The following is an 18,500-nucleotide window of genomic DNA, read 5'->3' as shown; positions in this document are numbered from 1 at the left end:
GGAGTTGGCAGCTTGGTGGGGTGGAGGCTGACTGTGTGGCTTTAAGATACTTTCTGGAGACAACTTATACGATAGTTCGATTTTTTTAATTTTTATTGCTTTGAAGATTGTTTTACTCTTGAATCGTGTGTTTTTTAACCAAAGATAAATACGCAGTTTAAAGACCGAATCTAAAGGTTTCCTACAAAAACAGCAATCTTCCCCCTTCACACCCTCCCCAGAGGCAACTATTTTTTTCTTTTAACCAATTCTTGATACTTGTCTCCACATGTCTAAAACATATGCTTGCTTGCTTGTTTTACTTCCTGGATCACTGGTTTATCATAAAAGGATGTAACTGTGGAACAGCCAGATGGAAGAGATGCTCAGGGTGAGGTCTGGGGAAAGGGCTTGCAGCGCCTACGCCTCTCCGAGCGCCACCCTCCCCAAGTCGCCACGTGTTCACTAACCTGGAAGCTCTCCAAACCTGGCCCCTTTGGGTTTTGTGGAGGCTTCCTTGCATAGGTATGATCAGTTAAACCTCTGGCCGTCGGTGACTGAGTCTCCCTTCAGCCTCCCTCCCCTCCCCGGAGCTCAGGCTACGCCGGGTGCTTTCAACGCTGGTTGGGTTTTTTAGGTTTACCCCCCACCCCCGACATCCCAACCCTGGTAGATGTGGGGTAGCTCCCTCCCAAGTACAGGCCCGGCCCCAGCACACCTGTCCCGTCCCTTCAGTGTAATGGCTTTGGTTGGCGCTCACTCTTTGGTGTCTCCTCATTACTGCCAAGTGGATACTCAAGGATGAGCCATACAGCAAGAATCTGCCTCTCCTGCACAACTTTTTTGGTTTCTTTTGGAAGAATTAATACTTTATTTGCTTTTTCTCCTGTGTACTTAGTACTTGAACTGTGAACTTTCCACCTGTTGTCTGAATCTCAAGATGTTCAGATGTGTTACGTGTTTTGTCAATTTTCATTTTCCTGAAGTCTCAGAACCCTCTGACCACCATTTCTCTTATGTGTTGATCTTTTATTTCCTACATCTTGACTCGTTTTTTAATTTTCTTTCTCATCTTGATGGACAGATTATCCAAGGGCTTCCTGAGTAATACGTGGGTCACCTATGTTTTTGAGCCCTTGTGTCTTTGAAAATAACTTCTTTTTTCCTAATACTTCTTGGCTGGGTCTAAAATCTCAGGTGGAAAACCCCCCTTGAGCTTTTGGAGGGCAGCGCCGCAGCTCCCACTGTCTTCTCGGTCGTTTCCTTTGTGGGGGGACTGGGGCCAGGACGGCCTTTCGTCTCCAGGCCGCGGGGGGGTCTGCCTCCGACTCCCGCCTCCTGGGTGTATCTTCATCCCTGTGCTTGGTGGGCTGGTTCCACCTGGAAGCTTCCGTCTCCTGTGAGTCAGGTATCCGTTTCCCTGCTGCTTTTAGTTTTCAGGTGTTCGTTCTTCTCTCGGTACTGTTTTCCAGCCTCGTGGCCCGGTTTTGTGGCCACAGCACTCGTTCTGGTCCCAGGCTGTAGCTGGGGGTTTGAGGCTGCTCCCGGGTCTTTGGTTCCCTTGTTCCTGCAGTGCCTGGCAGTCCCTGGCTCAGGCTTACGTGCTGAAAACCTAAAGCACAGACAGCACACAGGTGGGGCAGGCCGGGGCGGCGGTGCTGAGTGCCCGAGACCACTCGCCTTTCTGCCACTAGGAATGTACAGGAATTGTTCAGAAACGAAACTTGTAGCAGGTGGACGTGACCATGGCATTTCAGTTGAGGTTTTTAACATGGTCTTTGCAGGTTTTCAGAAGCTAAGGTGGTGTGTCTGTGACAGCTGTGGAGGCCCTGAGGGGGTTGTCTCTAGAGTCTGATCTTCCTGGAGAATCTTCTTGAAGGTTCCAGGAGCCAAGTGGGAGGAGTTGAGGAGTCTCAGCCTTGGGCCTTCAGCTGCACTGGTGTCCGGCTTCTACCCGGAAGCAAACGAAGGACCAGGAGTCTCCCTACTGTCAACACGGCCCACCCCACGGGCTGCTCCCCCGCCACCTGCTTCACCCCGCGGCGGGTGCAGGGCGGGGACTGGTTTGTGGACCAGACTCGTTCTTGGCCTTCCTCCCCACTTTGTCTCAGGCTGCCTGATGGCCCTCGTCTCTTCTCCCCCACCCCTTGTGGGCTTGTGCTTTCTGAAGGAATCCCTCTACCGGCTTTTTATGGGGTTTGGATAGGGGGTGTGGTGAAATCAGATGCCTGGGGCAATCTTCAGTCCTCAGCCAGAGCTCCAAGAGAACTTAACACTTCATTTTGTTGTTTACAGTGGATAGAAAAAAACCTGTTTAAAACACTATTGCTGTAGAAGTACCCAGTAAGTAGACCTTCCCAGAAACATCCAGGTGAAGAGTTCTTTGCTGTGCAGACACTAGTGACGTGTAAATGCTTTATTTTTTAACTCCCTCTGAATCCACTGGCCGACCTCCAAGAGCCCGAACATCACGTGAGAACCGAACCGTCTATTCGATGTTGACCAGCCAGACAGCGTGATCCTGGAGCTCGGAGGCAGGAGCGTGGTCTCAATGCGCTTCCCAGACCTGGTTTTGTCTTGATTCCCAGTCAGAGCGCAGGGCTGACCCTTACTTAGGCCGCCCAGGAGAAAACCCCAGTCTGTACCCTCACAACCAATACTGAGTTTGTGTAGCTAGGAAAGTCCAGTCTGCAAAAGAAAAAAGCTTGCATGCTTATGTGCCAGTTCAGACCAGTCTAAGCAGTCACAAGACAGGACCCTGCACTGCAAAGGTGGCCTGGGGGCAGGAGCCTACACATCCATCAAGGCCTTAAACCCAGGGGCTGGATTCCCACGGAATGAGCCAGATGGCAGGAGGGCTCCCGCAGCTTCCCATGTGTCCACTCCCGGTGCCCTCGCCTGACCCCTGATTCTAATACTGTGATCAAAAGTATTTCTCAAGTTACTCAGTCATTTAGGAGACTATCAAAATCCAGTCGACAGGGCATTCAGGTGCTGGCATCATGGGAATCGCTCGGGTGGTAAGTCACTTTCAGAAAAACAGCTGAAGTCGATAGTCCCGCAGCAGTTTCCGGGAGCCCTGGTTAGGCCACGCCCACGTCCGCGCCCCCGCGGGCTGGGCAGGAGAGGCAGGCGGCCCTGTCGGACACCACCCTGTCCAAGGCTCTCATCAGGATGTCTGGCATGTGGTCCGTTAGCATCTTTGGGCCAATAAGGATTCTGCTGAATTCCGATTCATGAGACCACTTCGCACTATAATGAGCAGCAGGACAGCAGGAAAACCTGGGAAAAAAAAAAACTAGCAAAGCCTCACTTCCAGGTTAACCCCTTCCTGGGGGTGACACGCCGCGCCCTGCCCGCACTCACCTCCCGGAGCTGCCCTCTTCCTCCAGGTGGATGATCCTGCCGGGCGGGTAGAGGGGCGGGTACTTGGTGGGGGACTCCAGTGGGGAGTCGCTGGAGAAGCTGTATGCCGGGGACCCGTGCGTCCGCAGACTCTGCTCCCCGAGAAGCGGCTGCATCAGGTCGCCCCCGTCCAACTCCGTGGGGAAGTTCTCCGGGCTCCCGCCGAACAGCTCATACCAGCAGCCGCGCAGCAGGATCCTGTACTGAAGGGAGAGCCGAGGGCAGCAGGCCCGTTACTGCGAGGCCTCCGCCGCCACGGAGACCTCCCGGACCCCGCGGGCCGTCTGTCAACACAAATCTCATGAGTGTGGAGGTCACTGGGCCTGAACTCAGGTGTCTCGTGTGCAATGAAGCCATCACGCTTGAAGCAACATTTAAAAACCAAATTGAGGCAGGAAGAAAATGACCTTATTTTTAAGCAATTCTGTAAAGCAGTTTTATTCTTTCCTTAAAGACCTTAGATACAAATTTTTTTTTTTTTTAATTTGGAGGGAGTATTGCTGATAAGGATAAATTTTTTTTTTCTGACTAGCAACAGAAACAATGTCACAAAACAAGGTTTAAAAAAAGTGAAAATGATCTCTAATTTCATTACCTACATAACACCACATTTTGGTGTATTTTGTCAAACTATCTCATCACCTCCCCCTGCCTTAGATTATGTCCTAAGAATCATTTTTAATCCTGCCCCCGCCTCCTGCCCCCTCAACTCTTCACTACACCATGGCTATCTTTCTCTGCTGGTAAACAGAAATCCATGTCGTCATTTTTAATGACTGCAATTTATTCCACAGAACAGGATACCATCGCTGCTTAAACTCTGTATCTGGCAGCCTTACCTTCTAAACTTTGGGACCAGAGGCATCAAAACACTGCCAGTCACACAACGGGACTAAGAAACATGACAGAAAGCAGATCACTTAACTAGCAGGGACAGCTCTGCTGGGGCTCCTGACTGTGGCATTGTATGCGCTTGATTCAGCCATTTGCTTTCTTAGGTGACCTCCAGGGAACAGGGACAGAAGTCCAGCATGGCATCAAACGCCCTGGGCTACGAGGCTCTGAATTTACAAACATCCTCTCAACGCCCTGGACAGCCTTGTGGGGCGGCCCCAGCTCCCGCAGATCCGCTTACAGGGCTCCCCAAGTTACCTTGGGCTTATTGCAGTGAGCGATCACTCGCAAGATTCTCTTCTTCAAATCTTCCAAGTTGGTCACACTTAACCTGTTTAGCAAAAGAGGAGAGTGCGGCTCGGGCCTCAGTCTTGCGTACCAGCCCAAGCCCAGCGAGGCACTCGGCAGACTCACCTGGGGATCACGTCCTTGCCCAGGACGAGAGACACGATGAAGCTCTTAGAGTATTCATAAAGGGATTTGCTGAAATTTCAAAAAAAAAAAAAAATTTAGTGACGGTTTATGATCGTATTGCCTGTGGAAGGCTTCCAGGGGAAATCAAGTCACTTTGCCAGATCAGGGAGAGGTCAGTTTTCATAGAATTCAACCCTGTTCTCTATTCTCTAAAGAAGAGAAATAGAAGAAACTCTAGTTAGAGCAACTCACTGGCCAGATTCTAATGAAGCCATGACATCTATCAAGAGATGACACTCTGCTAAAATTTCAAACCAGGCAGAGACAGCAGACCGACACACGCATGTGTGATCTCTGACCCAGCAAGACGCCTGGCAGGACAGAAAAGCCAGATGCAGGAGGCCACCTCTGCCGCTCCTGCTGCTTGTGATGGCAGAGGCTGGGAGCAGCCTAAGTGACCACCCACACAGAGCCGTGTCCAGCCTGCGGACTAGGCACGTCCACCAAATACTGAGTCCTTCGTGGCCGTGAGAGAGGGAGGGTTACCCGCCGCCGTGGGGTGACCTCAGGACAAACACGAGACACAGGATGGCGGGTAGGGTGCCACCTCCTAAGGAGAGCGGAGGACTGCAGACACACACGTGTCCATGTATAGATACACGTGAAGATAATGAGGAGATAAGCCCAAAACGTAGCCAGCCTGCCCCGGGGGAGAGAAAGGACACTGTCCCTGAGGGAACAAGGATGGACGTGGATTTCTCTGTGTACCCTGCTTTGTGGAGCTTTCTTTAGAACCATGCCTGTTTTGTAGAATTATAAAACAAAATTAAACAAAAACAACAAAAGCAATCCCTAAAATCAAAAGCCAAATGAAATAAATGAAGGTATTTACAGATGCGGTGCCGTGTCTCAGATGTGCTTCAAAGTAACCCAGCCCTGGCGGCCTCGGGGGAGGGTGGGGCGTGTGACGGGAGAGGTGCTGACGCTGGTTGCATGGGCTCCTTACACTATTCTCCCTGCTTGCTTGACTTCTTAATTTTTGTATGAAAATTCCATAATAAAACAACAATCTTAACAGATTGTTATAAGGAGCTGAAGATAGAATTTGTGAACAAAAAACAGATCTGGAGAAAATATTTGGAAGTGGCTCAGGAAACATGTGCACAAGACGTGAATGAGGCACCAGAGCCGGGCACCAGGGTGGGAGGTGTGGTGCGCCCGACCAGAGTCAGAAGAGACCAGAGCAGAGGAAGACGTAAGAGGCCAGCGACAGGGACTTCAGAGCAGCGCAGCCCAGCCCATTTCAAGCAAGACGCATTGAAAAGGAGACCGTACACACTCCGAAACAGTAAAGCAAACCCCCAGCCAGGAGCCCTGGATGCCTCTTGCTGAGCAAAAGCCACCTGACACAAAAGACTGCACGCCGTATGACTGCACTGACATGATGTTCTAGAAGAGTCTGTGGTGACAGAAAGCAAACCAGTGTTGCCCGGGGGAGGGAGGAAGGGACGGAACGCAAAGGCGCGTGGGGGCGTTTCCACTGCCAGTCCTGTCAGCACCAAAAGGCAAAGACAGAAGGAAAGTAAACCCGTCATTCCCACAGGAAATCACCCCATATGTTTAAAAATCCAAAAGCATTTGCAGATGAATTTTTATGATTAATAGGAAAATTTAACAAGGTTGTTGGAAAGAAAATCGAAATTTTGTAGTTCTGTGGGATTTCTGTATGTCAGCAACAAAGAAATAGCAACATGTGCCCCCAGATAAATCTTAACAAAAGACGTACAAGACTTGATGGAGAAGATAAAACTTTGCTGAAAGACATTAAAGAAAACCTAAATATCTGGAGAGTGCTATTGTTTAGAGACTGGGAAGCTCAATAATGCAAAGATGTCAGATCCCTCCTAATTGAACTTGACCATAAGGGCAGTTGAAATCCCAATCCCGAGCTTTTTGTTGGTTTGTTGATGGGACTTGCAAAACTGACTCTAAAACTTACATGGAGGTGCAGGGGGCCAAGAATAGCCAGGAGGCTCTTGAAAAAGTAAAAGGCACAGGATCCGCCTCACCAGATGTCAGCACTTGGTAGAGAACTGGGTGATTAACGCAGTGGCGTCAGAGCAGAGCCAGACGAAGCCAGGGGAGGACTGGGCGGGGACACTTAGTGGCAGGAGGGGGGCTGCGCTTCCGCAGAGCGGGGGAGGGCTGCCCACTAAGTGGCCTCAGCGCGTGCATGCGCTGTGCGATGGGAAAGTGAAATGAGTCCTACCCCTCACGCTAGACACAAGGAGACAAATTAAACATCAATCAGAGAGACCTAAATAAAGCTGAAAGGACAGACTAAAAAGCTTTTAGAAGATAGGAGACTAGCTCCACACCCTTAGGACACAGAAAAGATTTCTTAAATGAGAAACAAAGACCCAAAAATCACAAATCAGAAGAATGACAAATTAGTCAATGTTAAAATTAAGAACTGACAAGCTGAAGACTGGACTCAAAGTAAAAAGACACATTAAGGAGTGAGAGAGCACAGGTACAACACGTACTTGCAACCAACAAAGAACGGATGTACCGAATATACACACGAATCAATGAGAAAAAAACAGATGACCCAGCAGAAACACGAGCAAAAGGAACTTCACGAGAGTGGAAACAGTAACATACAAAGAGACTCAACGTCATTAGCCATCAAGGAAATGCAAAATTAAACAATGAAACGTTGCTATACACCCATCAGACTGGTAAAAATGTTTAAATCGGACACTGTTAAGTGTCCGTGAGAATGGGAGATGTGAACATGCGAGCACTGTGGTGAGGAGGCGGGCGGCCACGTGGTAAACAGACCCCGGCAAAGCATGCAGAGACTGAGGTGGGCAGGCACCGGGGTCCAGGACTTCCTGGCTGGAGCTGCACTGCGGCAGGTCCCCCACCGCACTGTTCCCAACAGCCCTATACTGGAAGCAACTCCTTGTCTATCTCCAGTAAGACAGATCGGTAATTTGTGATAGATACATGATGAAATAGAATGAGAATTTATACAACAACAATTTACAGGCTCCAAACATAATGTGGGACAAAAAAGAAGTCACAGAAAAAAAAAAGTACAATTCCATTTCTATAAGTTTCCAAATCATGCAAATCCACACCATATTATGTGGAGGTGTATACAGGCGGTAAAACTTTATAAAGAAACTTCACAAAGATCAGGACAGCGATTACCCGTGAACAGGAAAGGAGAGGATGCAGTGGAAATCTCGAAGGCACTAGCAGTGTTTTATTTCTTCACTTGGGTGGGTACGGAGGCCTGTGTCTATCTTTAAATCCGCTTTACTGATTTTACACACAGTAAAAATCACCCATTTTAAGTGTACAATTTGCTGAGTCTTGACAAAGGTATGTGATTGTTTAATAATCACCACAATCAAGATATGTAGAGCATTTCTATCACCCCTAGAGCTCCCTGTGTCCCTTCGCAACAGAAACCATCGACCAAATGAAAAGGCAACTTGCTGAATGGGAGAAGTATCTGCAAATCATGTTAATGGACGAGAAGGTAATACCAAAAATATATACAGAATTCATACAACTCAACAGCAAAAAGACAATCCGCTTAAAAAATGGGCAGAGAATCTAAACATAACATTTTTCCAAAGAAGACATACAGATGGCCAACAGGCACGTGACAAGCTGCTCAGTGTCACTAATGGTCAGGGAAATGCAAATCACATGCAAACCACCAGATGGCACCTCACACCTGTCAGAATGGCTATTATCTAAAAAACCACAAAATAAGTGCTGGCCAGGATCTGGAGAAAAGGGAACATTCATGCACTGCTGGCAGAGATGTCAACTGGCACAACCACTATGTGGAGATTAAAACAATATGGAGATCCCTTGAAAAGTTAAAAAATAGAGCTGGCATGTGACCCAGCATCTAACACCACTTCTGGTATTTACCCACGGAAGACGAAAACACTAACTTAGGTATCTGCACCATCACTTGTAACAGCTAAGACATGAGGACTGCCTAAGTGTTCGTTGATGGATGAGTGGATGAGGACGATGCAATGGAATATTATTCAGCCATGAAAACAATGAAACCTTGCTGTTTGTGGCAACATGGATGGACCTTGAAGGCATTATGCTAAGTGAAGTACATCAGAGAAAGACAAATACCATATGGTATCACTTACATGTGAAAACTAAACAAACAAACAAACCAAGCTCACAGCTACAGAGGACAGACTGGTGGCTGCCAGAGGTGGGGGTGCGAAGTGACTGAAATGGGTGAAAAGAGTCAAAAGGTACGAACTTCCAGTCATAAATGTCACGGGGATGTAAGGTACTGCTGCATGGTGACCACAGTCAGTAACACTGAACTGCATATTTGAAAGCTGTTAAAGTAAATCTTAAAAGTTCTTATCACAAGGAAAAAAAATTCTGTAACTGTTCATGGGGACAGATGTTAACTAGACATACTGTGATCATTTACAGCACATACAAATATTGAATCATGTTGTACACCTGAAACTAATATGTATGTCGATTATACCTGAATTTTAAAAAATGGACCTTAGCATTGTATCATTTAGGAAATCAAAGCTATGGTCAGACTGACCTAGGAAAGGCTGTTCTGTCTTTCTTCAACCAAATAGTGCTTCAAAGCAAACTTCTGAGAATGAGAAGTTACAACTAAATTGCAGATAAAAGATCAGTCTTGACCATGACTTGTAAGTTTATAAGTAGCATTTTGTTACAGGAAAGAAAACAAGGGAAAAAAAGGGGGAGGGCGGAGGTAGATAAACTCTGTGGTGGGAGCACAGGCTTGGCATGCACAAGGTCCTGGGTTCAGCCCCCAGTGCCTGCGTTAAGGGAAAGAACAAAAACAGAAACAAACCAAACCAAAACCAAACCCCAAGAAGTACCTCAGCAGCCCCCTGGGCGGGGAAAAGGCGTAACACCTGACTTGCGGGTATGAGTTTCTGAGCATGATGGCCAGCAGGGCCGCAGCGCCCGCCCCCAGGCTGTGCCCCACGATGACCAGCCGGTATTCCTAGGGGACAAAAAGCAGAACAGCAGAGGTTAACAAAAGCGAACAGCTAACAGCAGAGAAAACAAAAGAAGAATTAAAATCTCACAGGAGCAATGCTGAATGCCTGGCTCAAAATCCCGTGGTTGACGAGTCGTCCGTACACGTATCTGGCGGCTTGAGAGATGCCCTGCAAGTGCAGATAGAGGGGCGCTGGTGACCATCGGGCAGGGCGGGTGGCAGGGTCTCCTGTTCACTGCTGTACTCCCGGCACCTGGTGCAGAGCTGGGCGTGAAGCAGGTGCTCGAGAAATGCTTCCATGAATGAAAGGTGACAGCAGGGACATCTTTCTCTGTCGGTGGCTGTTTCCACAGCTTTTCCTGTAGCTACACAGTATTTTGCTGTAAGGACATCCCACAACTTACTTCAACCAAGTCTCTATGGTCAGTCAGATTTACCTTATAAATGACTGTCCCCACCGCCCCTTAACGGAGGCACGGCATGTGCTCTGCCGCTGGGCAGCAATACTAAATAACTGATTTTTAAAATGATGTTAAAACGTAAAGTTCTGAATCCGTGACGGTGACTAGGCAGTCAGTGTTCCTGCAAAAGGCAGAACTAAGACCATCAGAAGTAAGCTCCAGGGAGGGCAAGCTTGGGTTTAACTTCAAGAAATAAAAACTTCCTAACAAATAGAGCTGTCCCAGGAAACAAACTTCTTGAAAATTAAGCAGTTCCAATAGAGGAGAGATACCCTGTCAGTCAAAACAATCTTCAGAGCGCTTCCTAAACGACAGGCCAGGACGGGACGGGACGAGCCTGGCCACTGTCCCCGGCGGCCTCACCCCCAGCAAGATGAAGCAGGAGAAATTCCGCGGAAGATGGGAGGCTGTTCTGACCCTCTCCAGATCTCGCGCAGACTCACGACCCGACAATGCTACACTGCTGTGAGCAGAACCCGGACCTGGCCTCACACACGGGAAACCAAGAGGTCTGAAGGGTCACGTTCCGTGCAGTCTGACGGCACTTCCGGACAAACCACCAGATCTCCCTGCGCCCCCCCTCCACGTTCACACGTGATGCACTCAGCCTTCTCCAGCCCTAGTTCGGCACCACCGTGCCTGGCTCTGGGCAGCCAGAGGCACAGGGCACGGGCACTCGAGCACCGCTCCACCGGCTGGGGGTCTCCCTGGCACGTGCGCTACAGAGCAAACGCCTAGACCGTTTTCACTGCACAGCTTAGAGCCCCGATGCTCGGACTGGGGCTGAGAGCGGAGAACAGTTCCCGCCTCGGCCGGCCCGGGCCGCTGCCTTCCTGCCTGAGGGTGAGCTGTCACTGGAGGAGGCCTCAGCTGACAGCCAGCCGGGAGGTATGGCGGCGTGTGAAGGCGCAAAGCCTTGCAGGAACAGAGCAGAACCACACCAGGCCCACCGGACGCTGAGGGGACTTTGTGGCTGGCTAGCTGGCTATAAGCTTAACACTTTTTGTTTTCTCACACACACCCAGTAATAGTTAAAGCTGAGTTCTTCTGTGAACTGAGGCAGAAAAAGACAGCTAAGGGTTAAAGGGAAACCCCCGTTCCTAGGACGGGCAGGCTCCCACCCAGCAGCAGAACAAAAGCCCAGAGCCTCCACCCTGGCTCCTGACTGGAGGGTGTCCGCGCAATAGAAGTCCGGGCAGGACGCCGGGGTCACTGGCAGTTGCACTCTGCCTGTAACACGTATTTTTACAGAGGTAATACGTGTTTCGGTTAAAGTATACACGAGGTGTATAAACCAGCACAAGCCTGCTGCCCTCCACCCCCAACATCCTTCGCCCAGAAGCAGCCACTGAAACCTCCAGGAGGGACTCATTCCAGACCTGCCCTCAGAGGTTAAAACCCTCGGCTCTGCAGCCGGGCTAGTCGTCAGGGAGAAGCAGATCCACCCACCAGGATGGCTGCATTCAGCACACGCAAGGTGAGTGCTGAGGAGGGTGTGGGGAAAGGGGAACCCGCGTACTCTGCTGGGGGAAATGTAAAATGGTGCAACTGCTGAAACAGTTTGGTGGTTCCTCAAAAAGTTAAACAGAAAAATAACATAAGACCTGGCACTCCCACTCTGGATATATTCCCAAAAGAACTGAGAGCAGGGACTCAGTTATCTGTACACCCACGTTCACAGCAGTATTACTCACAACAGCCAAAACATGGACATAACGCAAATGTCCATCAATGGGCAAATGGAAAAACCAAAGGTGGTGTGTATACAACAGAACAGTATTCGGCCATAAACAGGAAGGAAGTTCTGACACACGCTACATGCAACATGGATGAAACTTGAGGCCACTATGCTAATGAAATAAGCCAGTTACGAAAGAACAAATGTTGTATAATTCTGTGTATATGAGGTACCTAGCAGAAGCAGACTGAGACAGTAAAATGGTGGTTGCCGGGGGCTGGGAGCAGAGGGTGGTTACTGCCTAATGGGGACAGAGTTGACGTCTGGGATGGTTGAACAAGTTTTGGGTAGAGACAGTGGTGATGGGCGCACAGCATTCCCAGTGTGTTAGACGCCACGAATGGTTCACTTAGAAATGGTTAAAATGATAAATACTACGTTACGTATGTTTAAACTGTTTAAAAAGAACAAGTGCTCGCTGCTTCAGGAGGACCTTGTGCACACAACCCCAGCCCAGTAACAGTGAAAGCAGAACCTGGGCCTGTGACATCCGCAGAGATAACTTGCAGACTGACAGGCGGCGAGGGCGCAGGTCTGCACCACGCTGCACTGAAGGCTCTGCCCACCATGAAAAAGGAGGACAAGGAAGAAAAGCGTTTACCCGGGGTTCAAATGCCGACTCTGACACTTATTCCAGTAACCGTGTGGCTGCTGGCAAGTCACTGATCATGCTGAACCTGCTTCTTTCTCTTAAAAAAACAAAAATAACCTCACAGTCACAGGGCTGTCTTAAGAATTTGTGCTCCAAGAATAAAAAGCATTTACTCTGGGCGCACATGGCAGACAGGAGCCGTGTGTCACACGCACCGCGTTAACCAGAGAGGCCCAGAGCTGAACACACTCTGACCCCTGAGTTTCTCCTTAACGGAACACTCCAGACCACACACCCCATGGCGCCTACCTTGTGTGCTGAACAGTCCTGCACCTCACACTCTAAGACGAGGGTCTCGCTCTCTGCTGACAGGTCCGTAAGGATGTCCTATAAAAAGTGCGTCGGAAGAGTCAGTGGGGCTGAGCTGAGTGCTGTAGAAGGCTGAGGGACAGCGGGGACAGGACAGTCTCCCGGGTCAGATGGTTGAGAACGGAACCCCGAGGGCCTGAACTTGGGAGACTCGGGAGAGAAACTCAGACGGCTAGGAGGCTCCTGTGGGACCCACGACATGATCAGCTCTGGGCTGGTCGTGAACACTGGGGGAGGGGACATGGGACCTGTCTAAGACACCCTCCGCCCTCCCTCCCTGCACACATCATCTGAGCAGCCACGAGGCACAAAGCCCTGCACTGGGGTTTTGAACAAAGCGTGGTTCCTGTCCTCAAGGGCCTGGTCGACGGCTGGCTGAAACCTGAGGGAGGGTAAGAGAAGCACCACATGGAGCGAAGGAGGGGCGAGCACTGCGGGGCAGGGAGGCCTCCCGGAGGAGGAGGCCCTGGAGCCAGAGCCCGAAGGAAAAGCTGGCTTTCAGGAAGCGGAGGGGAGAGGCAGGCATCCTCACCCAGGGAGCAGCAGGCCCACTGGCGGTCCCTGAGGAGGGGGAGGTCTGACCCACGTTCCAGACAGCGCACGCCGCGCACAGACTGGGAATGTGAGAGAGCAGAAAGCGGCCGGGGCAGAGAACTCTCACTGGCCCAGGAAGGAGAGGCCCGGGGCCAGGCCCGGGGCCAGGACTGGGGCCGCAGTGCTTGGAACAGAGGGAAGTCAGCCAGAGGTGGGGTGGCAAGAGCAGACCTGGGAGGAGGGGCGTCTGTTTTTCTGGTGCCTCAGGGCCAGGCCGACCCGGACGCTCCTGAAAGGGGGGTTGGGGGGGCGTCCACACGGTGGGGAGAGCCAAGAGGGCCAGGGGCTCAAGCTGTGGGGTCGTGTTCTTTTTTCTGGAGCAGCAGAGGTGAGAGCCAGGAAATGAGAGGGAGGAACGGCCAAGAAGAGACCAAGATGCACAACACAGGAGAGAAGGTCGCTTGGCATGTCCGTGGGGCTGAGCACGAGGTGGCCGGGAGGGGACCGCTGGGGTGGGGACGGCTGGGTGGTGGCTCCCATGGCATCTGGAGAGGAGGGGCCCCAGGGGACGGGGACGGGGACAGGCGGTGAAAGCCGACGGGGGTGCTGGCCAGCAGGCATGCAGGGTGGCTGAGACCCAGCACGGGGACTTGGGGAGGGGCTCACAGCAGTGGGACTTCTGACCGCACTACTTGACCTATCACCCTTTCTGGCTTTGGGTGCCGAACATTCAAGGGGAGTGTTAGCCAGGTTGGAGGCCTGGCCAGGCAGGCACAGAGGGAGGCGAGCGGGCACCCCCCTGGGAGCCGGGGAGCCCTGTCTGCTGGCGTCTGCGTTGCCAACACTGCCCAGAAGGAAATGACTCATCTGCTTTTTCATGGGGACTATTTCACAATCCTAGATTCGCTTCCCTATATTCCACCCCCGGTGTTTCCCTCTATGTCGAGCTGCTGCTGACAAAGGTGGGCCCCTGCCAGGAAAGCAGGGTCTCCTCACCTCTGAGCTGCGGCCCCCGCCCCCGAGCCCCTCGAGCCCCTGGGCTGTGTGTTGGGCCCTGTACCTGGAGAGACATGGTTCCTCTCACGGCGACCACCACTGACTCCTTCCTGTGGTCCAGAGCCACCAGGAAGGGAAGCTCGTACACCTGGGGGAGAGAGGAGGGAGCACCCCTGATGCAGAGCTGGGCGGGCCCTGGACCCCAGTGCAGGCAGGGGCGCCCGGTCACCGCTGCACCCCCCCACCAAGCGTGAGACTATGTGACTCTGAATGAAATGTTCCATAAGACACATGTTCACGTGTATGAGAAAGCAGCTTTCCATCCCTGTGAATCACGCCTACTACACTACTGCACATGGATACAGCCTAACTTAACCGCCCTCGTTTTCATCTTTGTCCTTGCATCACCGGGGAGCCCACGGGTGAACCCAGCCCTGTGGTGACCAGGGCCTCCCTCTGGACAGGGACCGACAGGTGCTGTTCGCTGAAGGCCCTGTTCAGGTCGCTGCCGCCCTGTCACCCAGGGGTGGGGAGCCCTGGTCTGTCTCGGTGCGGGCCCTGCGTCGGCGGGAATGGTGCTGTTTGGAGCGAGGAGTTAAGACAAGACGGCCGACTTCATCTCCCTGCTTCCCACGGGACAGGAGCTTGCACGTGACGAGTCGAGGTCACGTGGGGCTCCCTGAAACAGCTCACAGGGCAGGGGCAGGCCTTCGGTGGAAATCAGCCTCTCTAAAACGCACCAGCTCTCTCTCTGCCGTTTCTACTCACTGAAAGGGCCACTTGGAGGCTCAGGGACTCCTGCACGTCACTGTGCACTGGATTCACCATGGGCATTAACACCCCAGACGCCCTGATCTCGGTGGGATGGCGGGTGACCTTTAACCTCCCCGCGCGGTGCTAAGACACAGGAGTTTGGGAGGCAGTGGGCTGAAGAGCAGACACCTGTGGCTCCCGGCAGTGTGGACACGGGGATCGCAGGGCTCCTGAGCGGGGCCCTGCCGCTGCAGACTCTGACTTAACTGACATGGGGCGTGGCCGGCCCTTTGGGTTTTAAGGCTCCCCAGGAGGTGCTATCAGGTGTGGGTCTGAGGGCCGCTGTGCTAGCGGGGTGGGCGGCTTCACTTCTGGTGCCTGCGAGGATCACGTGGGGATGGCGAGGCAGCCCAGGACGGGGCCCTGATGCCGGACAGATGGGCTCCTGCAGGTTCACCGACCTGCCCGGCAATTCTGACACCCCCAAGTGTGAGACCAACTGCTCTGCACTGAAGGATGCAGCTGAGACCCAGAGACGAGGGTTAGTTAACCCCAGACACCTGTGAGGGGTGAATGCCAAGTGCCACCCACTGTCCTTCAACGAAAGAAAATGGGCTCATGAGAAACACAGTACAGTGTCTCTGATGAAGGCTTTCCACCTTATGTTGAACCTGGGTGGGCCTCAAGGGGGTCTGTGAACCCCTGAAACAGTACACTAAATCTGGGGGTGAGTGTATCTCTATGTATGTGTCTATGCACCTTTTTCTGGGGGAATAATTTACAAGTTCCACTGGAATCTCAAAGGACTCCAGGACGCAAAAGACGCTGGGAAGCACAGTTATACCCCACCTTGTCGTGAAAGCTGACATGAATGAAGTCCCGGTAGTGGAGCCCTGTGGTGTGCAGGATGGAGCCAAAGTGACAGTTGAACTGATCACCTCCAACCAAGTCATATTCAGGTGCCCTGTTTCTGCAACTAAAAAGGGGGCAAAGGCGTTACTGTGCCAACCGGAGCCACAGACCGAAGAAGACCCACCCCACTGTCCCATTTCCTGGCAAAGCGAGGACTCCCGGTGACAATTTTCAGGACTCAGTCTGGCTAACATGTAATGGCTTTTAAAAGATAAACATACTTCTGTGTATACTTCTCATGAGGTTCGACTTCTGGAGTCATGTTAATGCTTTCCACGTGCAAACAATAAACCAACAAAGATGGGAGACACTCTAAAACCACCAGCAGTAGGACAGACCGGCAACACGGGCCCCCTGATACGAGGCACTGAGAAGGACGCGGCCCTCCTCATGGGGCACTCCTGCCAAAAGTAGGCAATTTGAACCCAACCAGGAAGGAACCACCAGACAAATGCAAACTGAAGGCTGTCCTGCAGGATAGCTAGACTATCCTTTTCAAAATGTCAATATCAAGAAAGACAGAAAAATGACTAAGGAACTGTTCCAGACTGGAGGAGACCCAGGACACGTGACAACTAAACACCCACACACGCTCCTGGACTGGAAGAAAAGGTGCTACCCAGGATATTATGGGGACACATGGAAAGACTGGACTAGCTAGTGATTAATGATAAATGTCCTAAATTTTGTAGCTGCACTGTAAGTTATGTACAAGAAAGTCCTTGTTCTTATGAAACACAAGCTGATGTTACTGGAGATAAAGGGGCATGATGACTGTAACCGAATCCCCAATGGTCCAGGGGAAAAGATGTATACATAGATGACATGGCACATGTGACAAAAACGAGTCACACTGGTGACTCCGGATAAAGGATATACAGGGGTTCTGAGTACCGCTCATGCAGTTTTGAATAATTCAAAATAGGAAGTTTTTTTTTAAAAAAGGAAAACGTGATTATTTTTAGAAAATAAAGTATGGACACCAGAGCAAGCACCATCTGGAGGGAATAGGGAGGCCCAGACGGCGCCCACCTACCAGTCACCACCGACCCTGCACAGCCCCGTGAACGGGTTTCTGTAAACGTAGAGAGGCCAGCCGTAGGCAGCGGCAGCAAACTGCATGTAGTGATGGCAGTTTTCTAATTCTGCGTCCAGATCAGCTTCCTGCAAGGGAAGGAAAAAGCTCTCTGTTTAGGAGACCCGCCACGGGGAAGATCAACCCACTGTGACCTTAAACCTGAACTCAAACTCCTGATTCTTTCCTTTCTTTCTTCACTGAATAGACCTCTCAGAGGACCTCCATTATGAAAACTGGTCCTTAAATACAGACAGACCCCTCGTTCTAGAAACATGCAGAAGTTAGCAGCAAAAAACCCTCATGACTCTTCCAGCTCCCGGTGAAATCAGCCGGTGACTTCCTGCCGGACGCACGTGAGGACCAGCCGTCTTCCACGCCACAAACAGGCCACCGAGAACGCGGTGCTTAACGGGGTGTGGAGACAGACTACAGTCTGTGTGCGATTCTCTCTCAAAAGCACAAACATCTGTGGCAGGAAAGCTATCACCCAGCCAAGTCAAACTGTTCCCCCGGCTCAGAGAAGAGAGCAGCACACTCTGAGAAAACCAGGTCGCACCCCAGGGGGAATTTTCGATATGCAGACTCAACAGCCAATTTCCCAAAAGAGAATGCTTTGGAAAAAAAAAAGCAATGGCTGGTGTACTGGCCAGGAGCGGGCTCCCTCCACCTGACTCCAAGTGGTGAGGAGATGCCTCGCCCAACAGGTGACAAACCACAATTAACAAAGCCCAGATCAGACCCCAACCAACTGCTCTGCCACTGTTGCTATTGCCATTTCTGTTTTGTTTTAATTTACAAATAGGTGTAAATGTCAAAACCGTGCCCCCAGCAGAACCATGGGCTTACCTGGGAGGGCCCTGGGGGATGGCTGATCACCTGGTCAGGCCCCTGGTTGTTCCTGATATTGTCCTGTTGCTGATGGAGGAGGGCGAGGCCTGCAGCAATGTCGCTGGGCACCAGGTCTGTGTCCTGGAGGGGAACCATGGCCGTTTAGCACACAGCTCACAGGGAAGGCCCACAGGCCCCAAGCCCAGCTCTACAGAGGTCATGCACGCGCGCACACACACACAGTTACATGTAAAGAGGTGTTTTTAAAAATATTTCCCTTTCAGGACTCATACACGTGAGCTTCGTGTTTCTTCCTATCCTGCCCTCAGACAAATCTGCTCGAGAATAGAACAACTTATTGGTCTCCATTCTCACATTTCACTTCACGTGACTCAGCTATTTTTAATCAGTTTCACCCCTTCTGTAAGCGGGGGAGCAAGTGGGTGCACTCGCCATCTCGGTGGTCAGGTCTGGTCTAGCCCAGGTTTACGCTCGCA

At 51.3% G+C, this 18,500-nt stretch overlaps 1 protein-coding gene across 3 annotated transcripts in view; it reads right to left on the bottom strand.

Moving 5' to 3' along the window:
• Positions 1-67: 67 nt before the first annotated feature.
• The window catches only part of DAGLB (diacylglycerol lipase beta), a 29,829-nt gene continuing 11,396 nt past the window's right edge, over positions 68-18,500 (bottom strand). Inside the window, exons 5-15 of one of the 3 annotated variants that reach the window (XM_032460011.1) lie at positions 18,022-18,144; positions 17,134-17,261; positions 16,035-16,161; positions 14,497-14,580; positions 12,843-12,920; positions 9,831-9,911; positions 9,618-9,745; positions 4,693-4,761; positions 4,537-4,609; positions 3,346-3,587; positions 68-3,261 (exon numbers count right to left, since the gene is read on the bottom strand). In XM_032460011.1, coding sequence (XP_032315902.1) covers positions 3,063-3,261; positions 3,346-3,587; positions 4,537-4,609; positions 4,693-4,761; positions 9,618-9,745; positions 9,831-9,911; positions 12,843-12,920; positions 14,497-14,580; positions 16,035-16,161; positions 17,134-17,261; positions 18,022-18,144 — 1,332 coding nt within the window. In that variant the 3' untranslated portion in view covers positions 68-3,062. Of the gene's footprint in view, positions 3,278-3,345; positions 3,588-4,536; positions 4,610-4,692; positions 4,762-9,617; positions 9,746-9,830; positions 9,912-12,842; positions 12,921-14,496; positions 14,581-16,034; positions 16,162-17,133; positions 17,262-18,021; positions 18,145-18,500 lie in introns of those variants that run through there. The other 2 variants (XM_032460012.1, XM_032460013.1) reach the window with 2 other exon arrangements.

This window comes from Camelus ferus, chromosome 18 (genome assembly GCF_009834535.1).
Source record: "Camelus ferus isolate YT-003-E chromosome 18, BCGSAC_Cfer_1.0, whole genome shotgun sequence".
Taxonomy (NCBI): domain Eukaryota; kingdom Metazoa; phylum Chordata; class Mammalia; order Artiodactyla; family Camelidae; genus Camelus; species Camelus ferus.
This window is presented reverse-complemented; position numbering and strand designations above follow the sequence as displayed.